Source organism: Falco naumanni, chromosome 4 (assembly GCF_017639655.2).
Source record: "Falco naumanni isolate bFalNau1 chromosome 4, bFalNau1.pat, whole genome shotgun sequence".
Lineage (NCBI taxonomy): Eukaryota > Metazoa > Chordata > Aves > Falconiformes > Falconidae > Falco > Falco naumanni.
The window spans coordinates 77,858,544-77,879,366 of record NC_054057.1 but is presented as its reverse complement, the minus strand read 5'-3'; the positions used below and the strand labels follow the sequence as shown (position 1 = coordinate 77,879,366).

Here is a 20,823-nt window from a genome sequence, read left to right as displayed (position 1 = left end):
CAGCATTCAAAATAAGCTTTATTCTGCTCCCCAGTTAAGCCAACTTTGTATATGGCCTGAATAATGGGAATGATCTGTGGTTATTTCCTGTTCCAGAGAAATAGATGCATCAGTGGCCATTTTCACAGCATTTTCCTAAACCAAAATAAAACCAAAAAAACAAACCCAACAATGCATTCTTTTTTCAAGTAAGCTCTCCCCACTCCCACAAACAAACCATAAAAATTGTTCAGTCATGATTATTTCTGCAAATACAGGCTTCCATAAGGTATATTAATACTGTGAGTGAACCTACTCCGTTTAAAAAACAAACCAAAATGCAGTCGTATGCTATAGGGAAAAACGGATTTATAAATATTTTTCTACTTATATACACTTGTCTAGCATAACGGACTTTTCAGGTTAAAAAACAATTTCTAAATTAGTAACAGCTGAAAGCTATATTTTCATAGAAAATAAAACAAGACAAAAATCAGTAACACCCAAGGCACATTAATAAAGGAAGATTTGGAAAGCAGTAAAGCCCACCTATTAAGATGTTAGAACTAGGAACTTAGTCAGGTCTCTTGCTTCCTACAATAGCCAGGATGTATGGCTGACAATATGGAGAGAAAAAAAAAAAAAAAAAAAGAGGTCTACATGATAAGCCAGTCCAAAGTCTCCTACCTTGCTGTTAACTCTGGGACCTTCCGAGTACTCTAAGCACTAAGCATTCCTCATCTTTAAGCATGATTCATTCTTAATGGCCAATCATTGCTTACAAAACTATATTACCACTATAGAGACAGGGTTTTGTATAGGAAGATTCTGACCAGCAAACATTCCACAAAGACCTGAGCAGCTTCCCTGCAAAAATACACCTTTCTCCACATAAAACCACTTCTGTAATTCAGGTGATTACAGCATACAGCACCCATCATAGACAACCACCACAACCAACTTTTAAGCCAGAACACCATGGTGCTATAATTAACACCGAAAGCCAAACCCTGAGGAGTTGCATAGGGAATGCTGTTGCTGTTGTAGGTAGAGGGAAAATGGCTTTGACTGGTAGTGTCAGAAGAAGCAACTTTCAAGGAGTTATTTACAGCAGCTGATGTAGGAAGCAATTCAAGTCCTGCTTTGCTAGGCAGCACTGCTTTATCATACTAACCACAGAACTTGGCTGAAGCACCAGACTGGGCATGGCCACAGGAGGCCGTTGCCAGTTGCAGATTCTTGAGTTCTCACCTACCCTGAGACTGCTGCCTGATTGCTCATTGATATTCTCTTTAAAACTAACGTTTAAAATATATATTTATTTTTTTCCTTTTCCAAAGCCAGCCAGGATTTTCATAGCAGCATCTTGACAACACTTTGTGAGGGATGGCTCATTGGTCCTGGAATGTTTGAAGGCCGTGTTCCAAACTCCAGGCGTTTCACTAACCTGCAAATACAAAGTAGAAGTTAGTGCATTTCTTGCTCAGTGTTACCATCTTCAGAGTAACTGGTCACTTGGAGTATAACACTCAGCTTAACAAATCAACAGATAAAGGAATATCACTCCAAGGACTAAGTGAGCCTGTTACTTAACTGGGCTGAGTTTCTACTGTAACACTGAGCTCTTCATCCCCCTGAGTAGTGACAGGCTATCTTTTACAGGTGTTGGAATTTCAGTTCTAGCATTACAGCAGTAGATGTATAATCACCTGCATGAACATGTAAATGTACAGCCCTTGAGGCTTTCTTGTAGGAGCTTTCATGAGGTTACTCTCCAGGCTGGGATAGAAAGTACAGTATGGAGCACTCCCACATGACAACTTTGGGCACTGGACAAACCAGTATTCCCAGCACAAGGGTCTAGCTGAATATTAAGTCTGAAACAAAATGTACTATAGGCACTTAATTGACAGATAATCTAAAGAATATTCAGTACAGGACTAGCAGAGTTTAAGTAAGACAACCAATTCAAGCATTCAGACAAATTTGTAAGTTTATCTCAGATAACTTCCTGTCAGCTGCCTCATAGAAACACATCTTAGCAACCATAAAGCGTTCTGTCTGAAGAAACCCATTACTTTCCTTTTTTCCAGTTCTCCCATAAGTGAGAATCTTAACTATGATAAGGGAAGTCCCTACATGCCATAATGTTCCTGAAACATCACTTGTACAAGAACATAAAGCATAAAACAAATCAAGCCAATAAGCAAGAGTTCCTCTGCCGTACTTTGTCCCAGTTAAACACCAGGTTCCTAATAAAATACATATATTAACACACACTTTGAATTTGTGGTTTTCAGAACTTGATTCTAGCTAGTCTTCAAATTTCAACAGCTAGTGATTCCAAATTTTAAACCAATGTGAAACATGAAAACCATAATCCTGAATAACAAAATCCCCTATCTTTCAAAAATTAATCTCTACCAAAATTGTCTCTACCAAAACAAAGATTTAACACTATGTAACAGTACAGCCACCAAGTTCTAACACCAACACGAAGTGTTTGTTCTTACTAAGACACAACAGCAGAGAACAGCCCTCACCCTGTATCACACAGAGGCTGATGAGGACTCAGGCGGGTTTCAAGGACATCTCTGTTCATGCACATGGACACCGTGGTTCTGTTTGGAGACTGGTCATACACAAAGTTTCGGCAAGATGCAAGTTTGGACTCCAAAGCCTAATGTAAACACAGATGAGACAAGTGTCAAATATGAGGCAAGTGTCAAATATCACCCTTCTCATTTACAAGATGGCATTGTGGCACACCAAAACAGCATTAGGAGTGCTTGGGGGTTGGGGTTTTTTGTTTCTTTTAGAGTAAGTTGTATAAGTAAAGGAACCTGATAGACCCTGTGCCACATGAATTCTGAATTTTTGAAGAGATAATGCCAGATGTCTCTCTAAAGCTGAATCTCTCTTTCTGTAGAGGATGTGAAGGAGTTGATGCTGTTCACCAGGAGGAATACAAAATCTTCAGCTTCCTCAAGAGAGACTGATATCTATCTTAGAGGCATCACTTTTTAGATAACTAAATGTTCATTTGAGCTAACTGCTTCCCTAGACACATATTAGGTTGTATGTACTAGGTGGTACACCTGAGGAAACTGAGCCACAGATACCCTATTCTCCACCACATGCTCCCATCCTAGATCACTCCACCTTAGTTGCTGGATTACTCTTCAGTTCTATCAGTCCTGCAGCTCAGCCCACCAAGAAGTCATACAAATGCTTGTGCCAACACAGCACTCGGGCATAAGTGAAAAAACAGAAGTCAGTCATGGGATAATTCTTCCAACATCAGCACTACTTTAAAATGTCAAACTACAGCTTAACATGACATTAGGCCTTGCTCAAAAGACTGCTGGACTCTTCAGGCAAATTTCACCAGAGCCCTTTGGGCAACAGGCACCAGCTTCTTTCTTCTCTGCCTTTCACAGGAGCAGATCCCTTCCTAATTTGCTCATGCCAATTTATTCTTTCTGCACATGCACTTTCAGAAATGTGTAGAGGAAGATCTTATCCCTTGGAAAAGCAAAGCAGGGTCTATCTTTATTTGAGGGTTGGTCAGAAATGTACAGAGCCCAGAACAAATTTTAAGGCCACGCTCAGCGAACCTCAGGACAAGACACTCTTTCCAGTCTCACCTGAGCAGCAGCACAAATAGTGTTGGCTGAAGTTTCAGACACCAATACCCTTCCAAGAGCATGGGCTAGCAGGTAATCACTCACCCCCACTTTTCGCAGCAAGTCTCCCACAATGTTAAGTGCAGATATTCTTGCAGCAGGTGTGAGAGGGGTTGCACCAAAACTGTCTTCAAGACCTGCAGGGCAGGTTAGATAATGATACATTACTCCAAAAAATAATAAAAAAAAAAATATTAAAAATAAAAGCTTTGACACTAGTGTGAAGACAGCCTGACATACAGAGCAGATGAAACATCAGTATCTTCACCTTCTTGTATCTCACCTCCAGTTCTTTCATATCCATTAGGAATATGAAACACTGTCTCCCTGAGATACCTCAAGTTACACTGTCCTAAGCTAAAGTCTCTAGATGTGCTGTGGCTTGGGTTTCTAGAGATCTGCTCTATTACTCTGCATCTCTCTTTCTGCAGTGAGACCAGAGGGATGTGTCCTCAGAGAGGATCATCATCTCATTTTACTACAAATCTCCAAATCCTCTCACTTTCACAGAAGCATTAATTCCTCCACACAAACCACATAATTTTAGGTTAAGCATAGTGAAGCCCACAATCAAACTTGGTTAGTGCTCAGAGCTATAATATCAAATCATCAGAATGTGACAGTACAATCCCCTGCATTTACACATACACAAACACAGTTACACAAATTTCTGGCTTTTTAAGCAAGATGGGAGAGTCAGTGTTAGAGGTTTGCAATATTGAAATAATCAGTGCTCACAAAAAATAGGCAACAGATATTACTGACGTGAAAGCAGAGATACAGTCGTTTAGTACAGCTAGGATGACTAGCCAGTGTCCTGTTGTTCCAGAATAAAAAGAAAGCCTCTCTCAAAGAGCACCTACTTACACAGAGAGGCCAATTCAAGTAACATGAGTGTGACATTAAAGATCACGCTGAAGTTTTTAAAAATCTTTCCTCTAAGTTGGCCAACATCTCTGGGACAGTTGCAAACTAACAGTAAAGTCCCAATAGTGCACCTTGTCCTCACAATTATTACTAGACAGTTCAAGTCAAATGGAAATTAACAGCCTATGAATAAACCCCAAAAATCACAGTCTATGAATACTGAGATCACAGTGCCTTGATTTACGTGTATTTAACTGACTCAACTCTGTTCCCTTCTTCTCACTCCTCCTTTAGCCAGAAAATTGTAAAAACAAAAGCATCAAATAGTATTTCTTTGCTGGTTCCCTGTTGCTCACCTCTTCTAAATGTTGCAGGGGTGGGTATGTGGATGTTGGGTGCCCGGTGCAGCAAGGGAGTTGAAGGCACAGATAAGGATGCTTGAACTGCAGTGTCTGTCCTTTCTGTTTCCAGGGTAGCTCGCATCGGTGTTTTGGGTTTCTCCTGTTTCTGCTGCACTGCAAGCTCTTGTCGTAGATCTATGAAGGAAGCAACACAAAGCAAGCCTTTAGAGTATGTATCCACCAAGATAAAAACAGGTGAGAAGGTTTTGCTCAAAATATTTTTCCCCTTGTGGAGGTGAAGTCACTTATCCTTGTAAAGATTACTCCAGGCATATGTCCAAAATCTGAACCATCACTAAAGGCTTTTCCAGGATTGTGGCTCAAGATGTTTTTCTAGCATTAGTTCAGTTGCTATTACCAGGCTTTAATTTTTGTTCCCTTCCACAAGGCTCCCTTCGAGGCAGGAAAACTCCTTTCCAAATGTTACTACAGGCTGGTTAGGCAGAGGCGTATCAAGGCTAGGCAACATGGCACACCTTGGCTACATTCCAGCTCCCTGCCAGGTTGTGAACCTACCCATTGTACCCTTTTCTCTTCTACCCTAGTTTCCACATGAGCTGAGGTGAAGTGGAAGCCACATCATTATCTTACCAAGGGACAGAGCACTTAAGTCCCACAGCCTGGCTGTAGCTTATGAAAACCACTTGAGGGCAAAGAATCTGAGCAGATCTGAAAATAAGGTGTTCTTCCAGCTCCATGGTCTCTTCTCACCCAGCCTTATCAATAAATATCAAAAGCCTAGCACATGAGACTATTCAAAGGTAACCAGAAGTCAGTCACAGTCCTCCTGTTTCACTGCCCCATTAGTATTTCATTGACTCCACTTTTCCCAGGCTAGGAAACAATGAGGTTAATGGTTATTAAAGCTGACCTTCATGGGTTACAGGGAAGCCAGACTAGCACATGCCCCAGCTGGACTGGCTCTTCTTAACCCCTCAAGACCCTGAAGCATCACCACAGATTAGGAGGCTGGAACACACTGCTGCTTCTGCGAGCTGCTCTAGAATAAGGTCAGCAGTTGAAGGAGTAAGGGGGAACAGTCTCAAAGCTTCCTCATTTGCTTCTGCTTTTCAGAGAGCAGATTTAAAAGATGCAGACTTAAAAGTCAAGCTCTAAGATATATGGAGAGGACTGAACAGCTACAAGCCAGGAGGGGAGAGAAGGAGAAAGATACAATTTCTATCTAACCTCTAGCTTCATCTTTCAGGCGCTGCACAGACTCCAGAAGGTTTTCTTTCTCATCCAGTTCACTTTCCAGAAAAGCATTCCTTTCGATAGCCTGGTTTAAACGCTGTTCAAAATCTTCCAGAGACATTATAGTAGCTCTGAAAAAGAGTGCACAAGATGTCACTACCAGATCCTTCAAGCACATAGAGGAACTCTCTCTCACAAGAAAAGGGATAACATCACATTCATTCTTTGTTTGGTTTGCTTTGTATTCTTACTATTTTATATTTTAGCTTATAAGATATGAAAAGAGTGCAGGGTAGGGTGGAAGTGGAAAGGAAAAAAAATTATCACATTTCCCATCTGCCACAAATGTCTTAAACCATCACTCAAGTGATTAGTTTAGAATGGCAGTGCTAACAAGCACAGCATCACAAACAGCTCAGTGACACTACACTCACAGGACAGAACAGATGTGGAAAAAGAAAACACAGAAGGTAGGTCACCTCTTTGCTCTTTCCAAGTCATCATTTGCTTGCTCGAGTTCTCGAATGTATTTCTGAAGTTGATCTTTAATAGCTTTTGTCTGGGCCAAGTCATCTTCCAGCGCAGAGATTTGCCTGTATCCCTCCGAATGCTGCATTTCAATCTTTTCCTAATCAAAGGCAAATCAAACAGCCTATCAGGTACTTAGCAATGCAGGTTTTTTCTTCTGTGGCCCTGAGTTTCTTTTAAGGCAGATGCTGCGAAGTTTTTTGAGAAACATCACCTTACATATGGTAAAACGCCAAAAAAGCCAATTGCTCACATACTTCTGGGCAGCAGACAAGAGTTCTTCCTGATACTCCTTATCAAACAATGGTGCAATGGTTCCCGACCTCCACAGCACAGGGCCATTCCTTGCTCTCCCAGAGAGACTCAGCATAATTTCTGAGCTGCAAGAGCTTTAGCAACACACAAAGCAGAATGCAAGAGAAGCCCTTGTTTTCAACTCCAATAAAAAGTCAAGCAGTACTTAGGAGCCTAAATAAGAAAAAAACCCCACCACCATCCAAGTGTCCTGTAGGCAGGTTTGTTACCTGGTGCACTGCACCAATTTACACACTGAGTCAAGGTATTCCTTATTTCTTTATTCTAGTTTGCACAAAGTAGGGAGCTAGATTGTAACCCACAAAGGCCTAGCTCCCCAGTTGTCAAACCTTTGTACTATTTATGTGTATCAACAAAGATACCAGGCTTCAATGATTAAAAATTACACAACTTTTTCATTACCTAGTACTCAGTTTCCTGTTTGTTAAGCAATTCTCTCACTTATGTTAATTAGTTCGCATGCTCAATCTCAACTTTGAGTCAGTGGTCACAATCTTCCCCTGTGGGCACTCCCTTCCCAATATTTTTGCTGAGCTCATTGCTAGTGATAAGCTACCTATCAGCTCATCTACCTTGTGGAGGTGCTTGTGAAGTTCCTTTTCTAAACAAAAGAATTTGCCAAGGCTTAACACTCAGCAGGACATACAAAATGCTTATAGCTTGAATTAACCCTTAGAAAATCATTTGTTCTAATTCTCTTAAAGCCAAGCTACTAACAATATGTTCAATTTTATTAATCATTTGAGATTGCAATTACATAGTGCTGTGGAACCAGCAGGATTCTCCATTGCCCCTGCGGTTTTATTAGCCCAAAGGAGGTTCAGAGTTCTAGATCATAAAACATTTCTGGTGCAGTTATGCAACGTACTTTGGATGTGAACCTAAAACAAACCATCTCACTTTACAGCAAGTGCACAAGGGTACATTTAATAGGGGCATAGGCAGAGAGAAACACTTTGCTTCTCCATTAAATCTCTCTCTCCTGCTATTGCTGCTATATATAGAATTAGCTCCACACCATATGACAGGAAAATCTTCACAGCACACTGTCTGCTGCAACACTTGACATTGCACCACCTTGTTATCAGATTGTTGCAGACTGTCTTAAAGTTTTACTGAATCTTTCTGAATTTTGTGTTTGTTTGTGAAACAGTTAGCTATAAGAGCATCTTGATATTAAAGAGTTAACCTCCATGTTAGCATTATGTTAGCACTTATTAACCAATGATGTATGAGTTGCTGTGCTGCTTGTTATCCAAGACTGTTACTTGAAGTCCCTATGCTATAGACCATAATAACCTTACTCTCTAGACCATAACCAGAGCACCTGGGTTCTATTGTGTATAGGATGAGTTGTTGGACAACTTGGCAAGGCAGACATCTAGCCATCCAACCTGGCAACAAAACTAACTTTTAAGGTGTCCTGAAGTGAACTACCTTCATTATAACACTAAAAAACACACCCACAGGTGAAGAAAAGCCTTGCCCAGGTGAAGACACTTCCCCTATACAAGCGTAGTAACAGAAGAGGATGACACAGCAGCTACTGTTACATGTAAATTACAAACCAAACATTGTAACTGGAAGTGTACAACCTTGTGATTTTTGTGTATAAATGCAACAGTGAAATCTGCATAGGTGTGCTTGATTTGTGGAGATGCCGCTGAAGAGCCAGCACTACAATAAAGGAGTGCCTGCTTCTTAATACCACATTGGTGTTAAAGAGGTTTGATTCCCGATTTCGGTGACAAGATCACTTCAACATGCCAACACTTGAAACTCCAAGATTGCTGTATAAGGAGCATTCCTGAAGTGCTGTCTCCATCCAGAATTTAAGTACAGCACACGAAGTCACTGAAAACAAATCCACGCACTGGAATTTGAAACCCATGGCGTCTTCAAATTATCAGTCATGCTAGACTACACAACTATTTTAGCACAAGAAATGCGTAGACAAGGAGGAGGAAAAGAGATAACTCATTCTGAATTAAGACATTCTCATTTGATTCCAGATCTCTGGAGCATAGTTACATGTTGAATTTAAGAGCTTTCAAGCCCAAAAAGGCAGATTACTTTCAACTAGCTTTTCAGGACTCTCTAAACAAATCCTCCCAATTATTTCCATTTCCATTATTTCCTTTTATTTATAGGTAGCATGAACTCTGGTTTCTGAGGCAGGCACACACTAGGCTGGTAAGCTCAGAGCCACAAGCTGTGTGGGCCGTGCAAAGTTCACTAGTGTTGACCTACATGCAGACATCAACCCTTGATGGGCTCAGTTAACATTGCTGTTCAATAGCCTCCCGAGTTTAATGCTTTGCTCTTGAATTGATTCACATAAAAGACCAGAACTGCAAGGTTTGAGTCTTTGTTTTTAGCCAATTGTAATAAACTATCAGCTGACCTGGCCATCAATGGTGTCTCTGTTCCTTCACTGCAGGCTTTCAGTGTAGTGATGCAGTTTTCAGGCTGCATGAATAGCCAATTGTTAAAAGCTTTGCTTCAAGCAGAATATGTATTAAATTATTCTTCACAGTAAATAAGCATATTTGAGAGAATCTTAAGTTACCTTCCACTTTTTGAAGTTATGTTGTTTCCTACTGTTTTCATTTATAACTGCTTTGGTTGATTAATTATCAACTCCTCTCACCCCAGCTCCTCTGGAGAAAGAAAATAGTTCACACCCTCCTCAGTGAAATGAGCTGCTGGTTTTATTTTTTCTCCCAAAATCCATCAGCTTCCACAGATTTGTGTGACTACATGGAACAGTAGACCAATACTCCATACAACATGCAGAGCATTTAATACTGCTAAGGCACTAACACAGCAAGAACAAAGATCAGTGAAACATGACAAATACAATGAAACAAGCCTTGGAGGTTTTGCTATAAAAAAGCTGGGAGGGATTACTAAATTGCTGTTAGGGGGACAGGAAATTTGCCTGGAACAGAATTATTTCCTTAAGACAGTAATTTGAACAACAGTTTAGACAAAAGGCAATGCACACCTGGATTAATCCAGTGATTAATCACTTTTAATCAATCACTTATACAAATAACTTCACTCGCATTAGCTCATTATTGCATCCAATTGAGTAGAGTAAGTGTTATTTACATTCATCTCTGCTTCCACAGGTATTGACCTAATCCTACAAAATGCCATGTAGTGTTTCTTGGGTGACTATACCTCAACTTTAAGTAAAAGGCCAACAAGATCAAACTTGAAAAAGGCACACAAATTGCAGCAAAATTATTTTCCTATTTTTAGAAAACTTAACATTATTTCCTAAACCTGTCAACGAGCACAGGGGACTAGCAGCATCTCTAGTGAGACTGATATGAAGCAGACTCATCACTCTCTATATTCTAGATCGCTTCATTACTTAAGTCACTCTGGTGAGAAGTTCATAACCCTTATGTTTTATAATTATAGAAGTTAATACTTTTCAGCTGGTTCTTAGTTTCACAGAAGGCTAACCAAGCATAGAGAGGATAAATTATTTCTCCCCAAGTACAGACAGATTCAGTAACAAAACCAGGACTGAAACTGTTCTATGCCTTTCGGTTCAATATATTACCTGCTTTCTGCTGCTTCCCAGCTTAAGTGGAATGCCAGATAAAAAAATCCAGTGAGCTGTGTATTTACGTGATGCAAGAACACTGCTAGAATGTTTGTATTTTTATTGTTCTGAATATTATCTGTGTCTGCACAATGCAAACAGCCAGAACATTGTGAACAAAAGCACTAAGTAGATGGAAGGAGGAACAGAACAGCAGCTTTATCATGTTTATGTTTAGTCTCTACTGCAAACAATTTTCTCCCATCTCAAATCTATGCTGACATAGCCACAACCTGCAAAGAATGGTTCAGGAACATTACCAAGATATCCAGCACCCTCAAAGCAGACATGATAATTTTTCAAGACTTTCTTTTTTGCAGTTTTCTGTCCAATTTCTTTGTAATGCTTAAGGTTGCTCTCCACAAGGCAAGCTGAATCTGCACATGCCTGTCACATTCACCTTTGCACTTAGGATGTACATATACTGTATGCATCATCTGGCTCTTACCTTAACTGACTCAAGCTCCACCCGCAGACGATTGTTTTCTGACAGAAGGTCTCTGTTTCTGGATTCTGTTTGCTGCAGCTGAGTCTCCAGTTCAGCTTCATACTCTCTACTCCCTTCTTGGAATTCACGCAATTCCTCCTGTGTATTCTCAGCACTAGAGAGCAATTCCAGTAACAGAACTCATCGTAACTAACAAAGATAAAATATCTCTCAAAGTAAAAAAAAAAAAAAACCAACTGTCCTTTAAAATAAAAAGCTCTATACCCTTCTCCAACACACATACTCAACAGGAAGAGAGGACCACATGCAAATGTATTCCCATCAAGCATGAAAAGCCACCCCATAGCAAACTGGTAAACCAACAAAAAAAAAAAAGCCCAAATCTAAAATTCTGTCTTCATACTATAGGTGTTAGGGACATGTGGAATCTCTAGCTTATACATTGTCCACTTCCATCTGCATATTTCATTTGTTATTCAATTCAGTTATTTATTTGGAAATATGAACAATGCCATTTTTGATTAGCAAAAAAGTGAGAAAAAGAGAAAGATGGCAGGAAAGATGTTCTTATATTCTTAAACAATTATATTGAAATAATTATCCAGCAAGCTAAACAAGAAGCACTGAAAGGTCTGAACACCTGGTCTAAGAAAGGACCCATCAATATCAGCATATAAAAAGCCTGGATGGATTTTTGTTTTACCCTTTACTGCATTTAGAGCAATATACTGAGCTCAAGGGAAGAGCAAAGCGTGTCCGTTCTCAGCCAGGGATTCTCCTCAGCTACATGCTGTCAAACCATTCTTGATCCACACCGAGATATAAAGAGTGAACAGCAGCATCCCTCTTTCTGCAATGACCCAAATCATCTGCCCCCAACAAGACTCTGCAAGTGAGTTACATTTACCCATGCTGCCCACAGACTGTAGGCAGAGGCACAACTTCAGCACACACAGTCCTACTCAGACCAGAGTAGGGACCAAAACCAGCAGTGCCACAGCAGCACAGATTCACTGCTCAGACTTAAAGGACTCTGGGCTGCTGTAGTTTATGCAGAAGCATTGCTAATGCTACCACTCAAGATAGCTGAACCACCCTGAATTTACTGCCTTATGTGGTGCTATGTATGTTTTTGCATGCAGTGATATGCACCCTATTGAACAACTTAGAGGAATGAAGCCCCCGCCTTACCACTGCTTGTATTTCGTAGCCAACTCCTTCCAGTATCTGGTTTCCTCTTCCAATGAGCTGAAGTGAGGTCCTTCTGAGTCTTCCATGATGAGTCCTTGAAGTTTAAAACTCCCGTTTCATTTCCCCCCCTCTGGAAAATTAAAGGATCAAGCATAAGAACTAATGCAGTGAGCTACCTCACTACTTTTTGCTGCAAAACAGAGCACGCGTCTTCCCAGGAAGTCACTGCACACCTGGAGACCAAACTAAAGACCAGCTGTGACAGGGCTCTGTTGGCGATACTGTAAATGTGAAAGAATCACTACTGAGTAAACAGGTCCTCTTCCTCAGTCCTCCCACGGCTGCTGCACGCTTACTCCACATCCCTAGCAGTAAGCACCTTCCCCACCCTTTGACTACGCAGCACTGAGCACCAAACCTCAAATTTTAACTGCAGCTGTGCCAATGCACACGGAACACAAGTGAAAGAGAAGACAACTCAGGCACAATTTCAGCTCCAAAGACAGTGCTATTGAAGTTGATTCCAACAACCCCAAATACACTTGCTATGAAATTAAAGAGAAACTTTGGAGACACCAGTAAGGTACTCAAGATACTAATTTCCTGTGTTAACATTTCCAGAAACACCTAAGCTTTTTTATGGACATAACTGCTGGACACAAGAAAAACTTCTCCCTAGGTCAACATAAACAAAGCTACCCAACTTTAAACCTGAAATATCACAATCCATGTATGGCTGAGAGCCACAACGTATCTGGATACCTCAGAGAGCCATGGGAGAAGAGAGCTCCAGAAATTCCCGGGGAATTGAGGTATAAAAGCTCCACAGAGGTTGCAAGATACCACCTGGTTGGACTAGGTATGCAGATAGATTGCAGCAACACAGTGAGCAATGCGCACCATCCAGCTGCCCCTGTGCCAGCATAAACCCAGGAAGAGGACACAGTCCCAAATGGGAATGACACATGAAAGCCACAGGGGAATCAAGAACCTCAGGTTGGTCACTCCCACCTGAAGACTTAAGTATCTTGACACCACAATTAAATAAATGCCCTCTGATGTGCATGATGCCCTCTAATAAACAGGTCACTAGCAAATATTTTATATTAATTAATCTTGAGAATGGAGAAATATCAAACCTAATGCTCTGGACAACCTGCCCATGTCCAACCCTGGGCGAAGCAAAGATTCCACACAGACATTATCAATTTAATAGAAACCCAAATCGATCACGAACAGTAAATTAAGGTGGAGTTGAACAATTCATGACAATGGCAGTTGTCAGAAAACTGTATTGCTGAAATTTAATGACTGAGGAAACACAGTTCTACCAAGTTTCAGCTCCAGATCTACTGATCAAAACATTTCCTAGAGGTAATCTTGGTGGAATAAAGGGGGGGAAAATAGCCAAAGATTTATATTGAGATATATATCGATATATACATATATATCAATATATAAAGATTATCCCCGCCTTCTACTCTTCTTAATTATGATACTCGGGACATGCTGGAATAGACCTTCCAAGCAGCATGTCATAGCTAAAGAAAATGTGCATCTACTGAACATCTATGAAACCCAATGGAAAAAATTACTCATCACCTGTGTTGAGACTTTCATCTTCAGAAAACCAGCTGGTTTAAACAGGATTAACAGCCATCTATCTAATAACGCTATTGAGACAAAGTAGTTTTTACCTCTACCACAGTCAACAGTATCAAGTACTCAAAGCTAGTCTGATGATTTAACACCCAATTCATACATACCGAAGCAATCTACAAAGCACAAGTCCTTTTCACAGCCCAGGCAATTTTCAGATTACTGAACAAAAAGTAGCTGTCACAGCTAAGTGGGCTGTGCCCACACATCTCAATGCACAATATCAGCTGCACACTCACCGAAATTACACTATTACTTAGAAGGGGAGCTGGAAGGTAAGGGGAAAAGTTACTAAGCATTAGTGTTTATAATTCAGTTTCTTGACACAAAATGTTAATTAGATTAAGACAGGTTAATTAAGTTTTCCTTCTAACAAATAAAACCACCGTGTGATATATTGACACACTTCCAGCAAGAAGTCTCAAGGCTGCAAATCTTGTATGTATTTATAGAAGTATGCACTGGGGAAAAAAAGGAGAAGAAAAGGAGTGTGAGTAAGGAGGAGTGATTTTCCAAATAGTATGCTTGCCCATTAAAAAGAAAATCACGAACAAGCATAATTAGCATTCTTGACTTAGGACAGTTTACAACACATGCACTCTATTATTTTTAAGCGAACTGAAAGTGCCTTTGATGTTAATGAGCATGGTCTTATGCTCAAGGCACTGCATGTACACACACCAATCCTTGCAGCACACTCGTGAATAAAAAAATTTTCTTTCATAGATGAGGAACAGGGAGGGAGGGTCAGACACAAAGAAGTGATGCAGGTGCAATGAGAAACCAAGAAGGCCGCGCATCCATTACTGTGGTCAAACCATTCAAGAGAACAGCAAGCCAGTTTCCTTTAAATGGTTATTTCCCACCACTCAGACAACAGGAAGTTTTTGTATTTCTTCAAGAACAGATTCCACCCAGGGCATGCCTGGTTTTGCTACACAAATTGAATATATTTCAGAAGTCTCCAAAGAGGAATTCTTCTGACACAAGCGTTACAGTAAACCCCATACCTGTGTTCAGACAGTAAACAAAAAGAAGTCAGAAAAGATACAAGATGGAGTGCAAGACATCTTGTTCCTGAAAGCTTTCAAAAAACCCCTGGAAGCAAAAGACAGAGCTCCCATTGGCCTCAAAAGCTTGAATATGCTCTTATCTGGCTCTCACTTGTGGTTTTATACTGCACTTTGGAAGGACTAAAAGAATATACTAGTTAGCATTTTTTTCAGATTGCATGGTCACATATAAAAGAACTTTTCTAAATATTATGCCTTGGTTTAGGGAAAGTTCCACAGGACCTTGATAACTTTCATAGAAGCATAAAGATGCTTTTCCCTTCAGTTACTAAGCATGTCTTTGTAAACTGTGAAACATGACAAATTATGGATCCACTGAGGATGTTATCCATTAAGAGTACACTATGCTTCACGGTTACCGTTACTAAATAGTACTTACAATTAAAAATTTATTGTTAAGTTGCAAATACATGGCAGGATGTGGACCTATACTTATTCCCCAGAGATGACACAACATGGCAGAGATTGTTTCACTACTGTGCAATGCCAGACATTTTTTGTCCACAACACACAAGGAAGACCTATTAGGTTCCCTGTACATCTGCACTACATCTTGGCTCACAGGAATTTTCAAACTAACCAAAGATGCAAGATACCAACTTAAAAGAAAACTTCCAAGTTTTAGACAAAGTATTAATGCTTTTTTTATCTTTCTGAAATTTGTTTAACAAAAACCCACCACAGTCACAAAAATCTCAACTGCCTGTAGAAAGGATAGGGCTTTGACTTCTTATTTTTCCCCCTGCTGCCTTCTCACCTTGATTTTAATAGCTTGGAGACAGCATGCAAACTGCCTGGAGAGTAATTAATTAAACCAATTTGGAACTCCTCATTGTATAGACTCACAACAAAAGGGGCAGTCAAGGAGGGTGAAGGAGGTTTTAGCAATGTTTTGTTAGACACCGGCAAATGTGGAAAAACAAGAAAGTCAGTCAGTCTGTGGCAGGCACACACTGGCTGCACCTTCTTTGTTTTTGCACACATGAAGCCAGAAGAGCCATCTGGCCAGACTTCCTGCATGCAAGCAGCACAAGTGCTGGTCACAGACATTACAAAACCTCTACATCATACAGGAAGTGGACGTGTTCATGGGTGGGGAACAGACTTCTGCAAGGAGAAAAATACCTCAGCATAAATGTTGCAGGAAACCATTTCATACAAGTGAGAGCAGAACTGCAAAGTTCTGAAGAGAGAAAACATAAGAAAAGCCCAAATTATGGAAAGAACTTCAATTTGAGAATCAGAGTTCACCAAATTCATGAATACCTAAACTTAGATTCTGTTTCAGTCGTAGAATAAAGGGCTCGAAACAACCCTGCATACCGAATTAAAAAAAAAAACAAACAACCAACAACAAACAAACCAAAACAAAAGAACATTTTAGCTTAGTGAACAATGTTGGCCTATCTTTGTAGCAATGCCTGATGGTCTGAATCAAGATAAATCCATATTATAACAAAAAAGTAAAACAGCATAAATACTGCTAATTATTCATGGCAGAGATGATAAAGCTCCTATTAGATAATTTTTCCTAACCATAAACCAAAACAAAACCCCTCTTCGATCATGAAGAGTGCCTTTCCCATCCTATGAAAATTTAATTTTCTTAAAATAGTCCCCCCCGTGCAAGGGTCTTCCTCTAACATAAGTGCCTATTTGTTTGAGCAACACAAAAGAAGATCACCGCAAGACGGAAAGAAAAGGAAAAGGTCATGGGAGTGCCAGCATGACTGCACAATCCCACCGCCAGCACTGAATTGAGTCATCATCTTCTCAGGGTCTTCTCTAACTCCAGCAAAGCCCTCAGCTTTTCGGACACCGCTCCAGCCCCAACGCTTCCGAGTTCCCGGTGATTCCTAAGGCGACTCCGCCAAGTTTTCTCTCCTGAAAGGCCCGACCGTGACGCCCCCAGCTGCACGCCCACAGGTCAGCCAGGCAGCGCGCCGGGGCTTCCCGTTCCCACGCGGAGCACGGAGCCAGGAGGGAGCCGAGCTGAGGCAGCGGGCACGGCTCCCACGCTTCCCCCCGCCGCCAGCCACCGCCAGAGCAGCCCCGGCAGCACGGAGACCCGGGCCCGCCAGTGAGGCTGCGGGAAAGCGCGGGGGGCCACAGACCGGCGGGGCCCCCACTCCGCCTCCCCTTGCTCCCCGATTCTGCCCCAATTACCACCGCAGAGCGAGGGACACCAGGAGGGGGTGCGCCGCGCCGTAAACCGCTCTTGCCGCCTCTACAGGCGGCAAAGAGCGCTCCGCCAGCGGGGGAAGCCCCGGAGCGCTGCCCGCTCCCTCACCCCGCTCCCTCACGGCCGCCGCGGGATCGCGCCGCACCGGCGCTCGGCCCGGCCCGACACGACCGCCCCATTGGCTGCCGGTCACGTGCGGCGAGGGGCTCCACCAATCAGCACCGCCAGAACACCCTACTGGAAGGTTTGGAAACTTTCGTTACTTTCAAACGGCGCCTGGGGGCGGGGCCGGCGGCCGGGGGAGCCCGGCCTGTCCCAGTCACTCAGCTGCCGGCCCCGGCTCCGGCCCCAGCCCTCAGCCACGGCCCCCAAAGTGAGGAGCGACGACCCGTCCTCGGCTGCGTGCTCACGCTCAGCGCTGGCACGCGCCAGCCACGCTAAACCTTTCCACCAGCTCTATGAGCTACAGCGGGCAAAAAACAAACAAAAAAACCCCCACATCTTCCAAGATGTTAACGGTATAAATCAGTATTTGCCACCATCCTATAATTTTAAATACATGTTTTCCCTTGAAATGTTCCAAAAGAGGAAAATCTTTAAATCAAATATGATTTTTTTTTATTATTATTTCAAAGGCCTCTTCTGAAAAAGCAAGCTGTGAGGCAGTGACTAACTACGATTCTATTTAATGTCAGTGCAACATTTTGAGACTAGAGTCTCCTTTTCAGAACCAAGGAATAGGCTTCCGTGTCACTGAGGCCTGTGTTGCAAGGACAAAGCAGTCCGTGAAATATTAGTCACTTGCGGTCATCTACCTCTCGGCATGATGTCATCATGCCAGAAAAGGAGCCGCAAGCATCCGCAGGTGAAACGAGCTCCCCAGGACAGAGCTGCAGCTCACTGCAGCCAATAAATTCCCATGCTCTCACCAGGCAGGATCAATATGAAGGGTGACTGAGGCATGCGGAGGCTTTCTCAAGTGCCCTAGGTGTGTTCCTACCGACAGTGCACACAAACACTTGGTCATTAGGCGTGTCTGGCATTTGTTTCCTGAGTCAAAACAAAAACACAAATTATCACATATGTAGAGATACACTCCAGCCCACATACATATGGCCATATGTCACCAAGTATCACTTCACACCTCTGCACTATATTTTACAAACTGCTGGATGACAAGCACCCACACGCAGGGCCCCCGATCCCAGTTCCATTTACTCCTGTGATGCAATACCTGCTTGGAGCAGAGTCTGATCCTGAAAAGACTTCACTGTCTAAATTGGGAATGTGCCTCTCCCAAAGTCTTGGGAGAACGAGCCTGGGACTTGTAACAAAGAGGATGGATGCTTTTCTGTAAAAATATTCCACTAGATGAAATCTGTCCATAGGTAAGGTAACTTTAACTGAAAAGGGTAAGCAAAACAATTATGCTTTCAGGTCAGCTGTTCTGCAAAATATTATTTTAAGGTCAGATGTTTAGCAGAAGTAATGGAGACAAACTATTAAACAACTTATGAATAGAAACCTAAATTAGGTATTTAAAAAATTGGGTTAATAGCAGTTTGCAGTTCTGTCATTACTCAGGAATGTTTTTATTGTCGGATAAGTTACAGAGAATAAACCACATACTATCGTAGTATGTCCCCAGTAATTAAAAAAAATTACACATTGTTTGCAAGTTTTGGACAAAGGACATTATTTCCACACTTCAAACAAATCTTTGAGGACAGTGTGACTACACAGATGATATCAAAGGTACACGTGAGTATTTTTAGTAGTTCTCCTCTTAAAATACTTGTAAAACATACAAAAAATCCTCAGATCTCAGAGGAAGCTCTTAGTTTCTCATCTGATTCTGAAACAATGTAACAGCACCCTAACAAATGCCAGAGGCCCAGAGGCACTAACAGAAGCACTACTGTACACAAACAATAAATACTAAAAAAAACTTTACTATAATTACTATCACTGCCTTGTTTGCAAGAATGGGAATACTTGTCTGTTTTAAAATTAGCAGAGGAGAATAAGAAATTATATTACGTATTTATTTTTACTTTGCTGATGAATAATTAATAAACGGCAGATTTTGTGGTGCTGGTTACTTTAATGAGAATGCCACGCTGATTCTTTCATGAAAGCTAAGTGGCCAAAAAAGAGTAGACTTTATGTTCTGCTAAGATTGCAACACCTTAACTTAATAAGCTTCTTATGTGAAAAAAGATTCGCTTTGCTGCAAGAATTAAATAACTCGCCACAGAACCACCCCCTCTATGAACAGAACAGGAAATGCTTATCAGTTGTCATTACAAACTACTGAACTTTTTTTTAGTGGGTTACTGATACCCATAACAAGATGTGACAAACAGAGTATCATATGGAAATACTGCTATCACTGAAGAGCAAGTATTTAATGTCAATGAAATGTATTTCTGTCTCTTTAAAGTTGTTATATAATTGTCATCAGGATTTGCATATGTTTAAGCAAAAAAGAGATTCTCATTAGTTTAAAACCCTTCTGATATCTTGAACTGACAATTTTTTCATGAAACTGTCAAGTGCTTATTAATAGCGCTGGTGTGTAAGCAAAGTAAAACACCACCACTCAAGGCCTTAATACACAGCAGCATTACACCCTGCATGAACCATGATAGCAGGGGCAAGACTGGGTGTAAATACGAGCATTGTCCCTAAGAAGACTCTTAACCTTGTTGGTGGCTGCAGTCCATTATGCAAAGGTAAAGGTAAAATGACAACTTAGTTTAATGCCATGATGTCATTTATGATTGAAAGATACTGAACCACCAAAAGCAGATCTTCGCCCTGCTCTGTCACTAACATCCCTTCTTCAGGATCTGCCATGAGCTACCTGCATGCTGAGGAGCAAGCTCAGCCTGGATGATAAGGATTTGCTGCATGACTTTGGCCCAGACTTCTGAGGGAACTGTTAAATTGTGAGACAGAGCTGTATCTGTAGAGAGACAAGAAAAGTAAAATTACAAATAGAGGTAGGGTTGTTGAGACAAGGACCGTTAGCAGCACAAGGATTCAAGAGGAAAAATATCAATGTGGAAAGTTATAAAATCCTGAAGTGAATAAAAGCTAGCTATCTTCAGTGTGTTGCCAGTGTCACCTACATCAACAGACCCAGTGAATGACAAGTTATTAAAACTGAGGTAGCTTTACTTGATGCTTGTTTATTCAGCAGACTTAGGTATTTAATCAGGGGGTGTGGACCCTACTAAAGCCTAATCCAGTGGTTTATTAGAAGCTTATTCTTTTTTGTTAGCCAGTAATTACTTGATATTTTTAAGATATGTATTGAAGAATTTATACATAGCTAATGATGCCCAAAGCGACCTAGAGAAGGACAGTACAGAATGGTCAGGCACTTCTGTTCAAATAAACAGATTTCTGAAGAGTACTTACATTTAACTCCTGTCCTTGGGCTTAGGACTATATACTGCTTTCAAGGGAACAGGCCTTTTTAAATGCTTAAAATGGTTAAACCTGCCCACCCTTGGCAACCTACCAAGATTTTGTGTTTGTGTGTGTGTGAAAAAAAATTCTAAGTGAAAACTTAAATTCTGTGCAAGGCACCAAAGATTATTACCTATAAGAGTCCAGTTCAACACCGTGGCAATCTCCTCATCACCTGCTCAGGCCCCGGGGAGGCCAGGCCCC

At 41.3% G+C, this 20,823-nt stretch overlaps 1 protein-coding gene across 3 annotated transcripts; it reads right to left on the bottom strand.

Moving 5' to 3' along the window:
* NDE1 (nudE neurodevelopment protein 1) lies at positions 1 to 17,303 on the bottom strand. Of its 3 annotated transcripts, none has more exons than XM_040592099.1 (9): positions 17,127 to 17,303; positions 12,229 to 12,358; positions 11,038 to 11,191; positions 6,607 to 6,755; positions 6,122 to 6,258; positions 4,889 to 5,068; positions 3,711 to 3,802; positions 2,523 to 2,659; positions 1 to 1,426 (listed from the first exon to the last, which is right to left on the bottom strand). In XM_040592099.1, the coding sequence occupies exons 2-9, from the start codon at positions 12,312 to 12,314 to the stop codon at positions 1,333 to 1,335; spliced, it is 1,029 nt and encodes a 342-aa protein (XP_040448033.1). In that variant the 5' UTR covers positions 12,315 to 12,358; positions 17,127 to 17,303; the 3' UTR covers positions 1 to 1,332. The 3 variants fall into 3 exon arrangements, with proteins under 3 accessions (XP_040448033.1, XP_040448034.1, XP_040448035.1); XM_040592100.1 differs by having other exon boundaries at positions 17,183 to 17,303; XM_040592101.1 differs by lacking the exon at positions 17,127 to 17,303 and adding an exon at positions 16,705 to 17,043.
* Positions 17,304 to 20,823: the final 3,520 nt, after the last annotated feature.

Excerpts from the sequence above, each read along its gene's own strand:
- NDE1 (XM_040592099.1), bottom strand. The coding sequence starts at position 12,314 with ATGGAAGACTCAGAAGGACCTCACTTCAGCTCATTGGAAGAGGAAACC. Across the intron at positions 6,259-6,606 it reads GACTTGGAAAGAGCAAAGAG|AGCTACTATAATGTCTCTGG; the intron begins GTGACCTACCTT and ends ACTCTTTTTCAG. Across the intron at positions 2,660-3,710 it reads ACTTGCTGCGAAAAGTGGGG|GCTTTGGAGTCCAAACTTGC; the intron begins GTGAGTGATTAC and ends TGTTTACATTAG.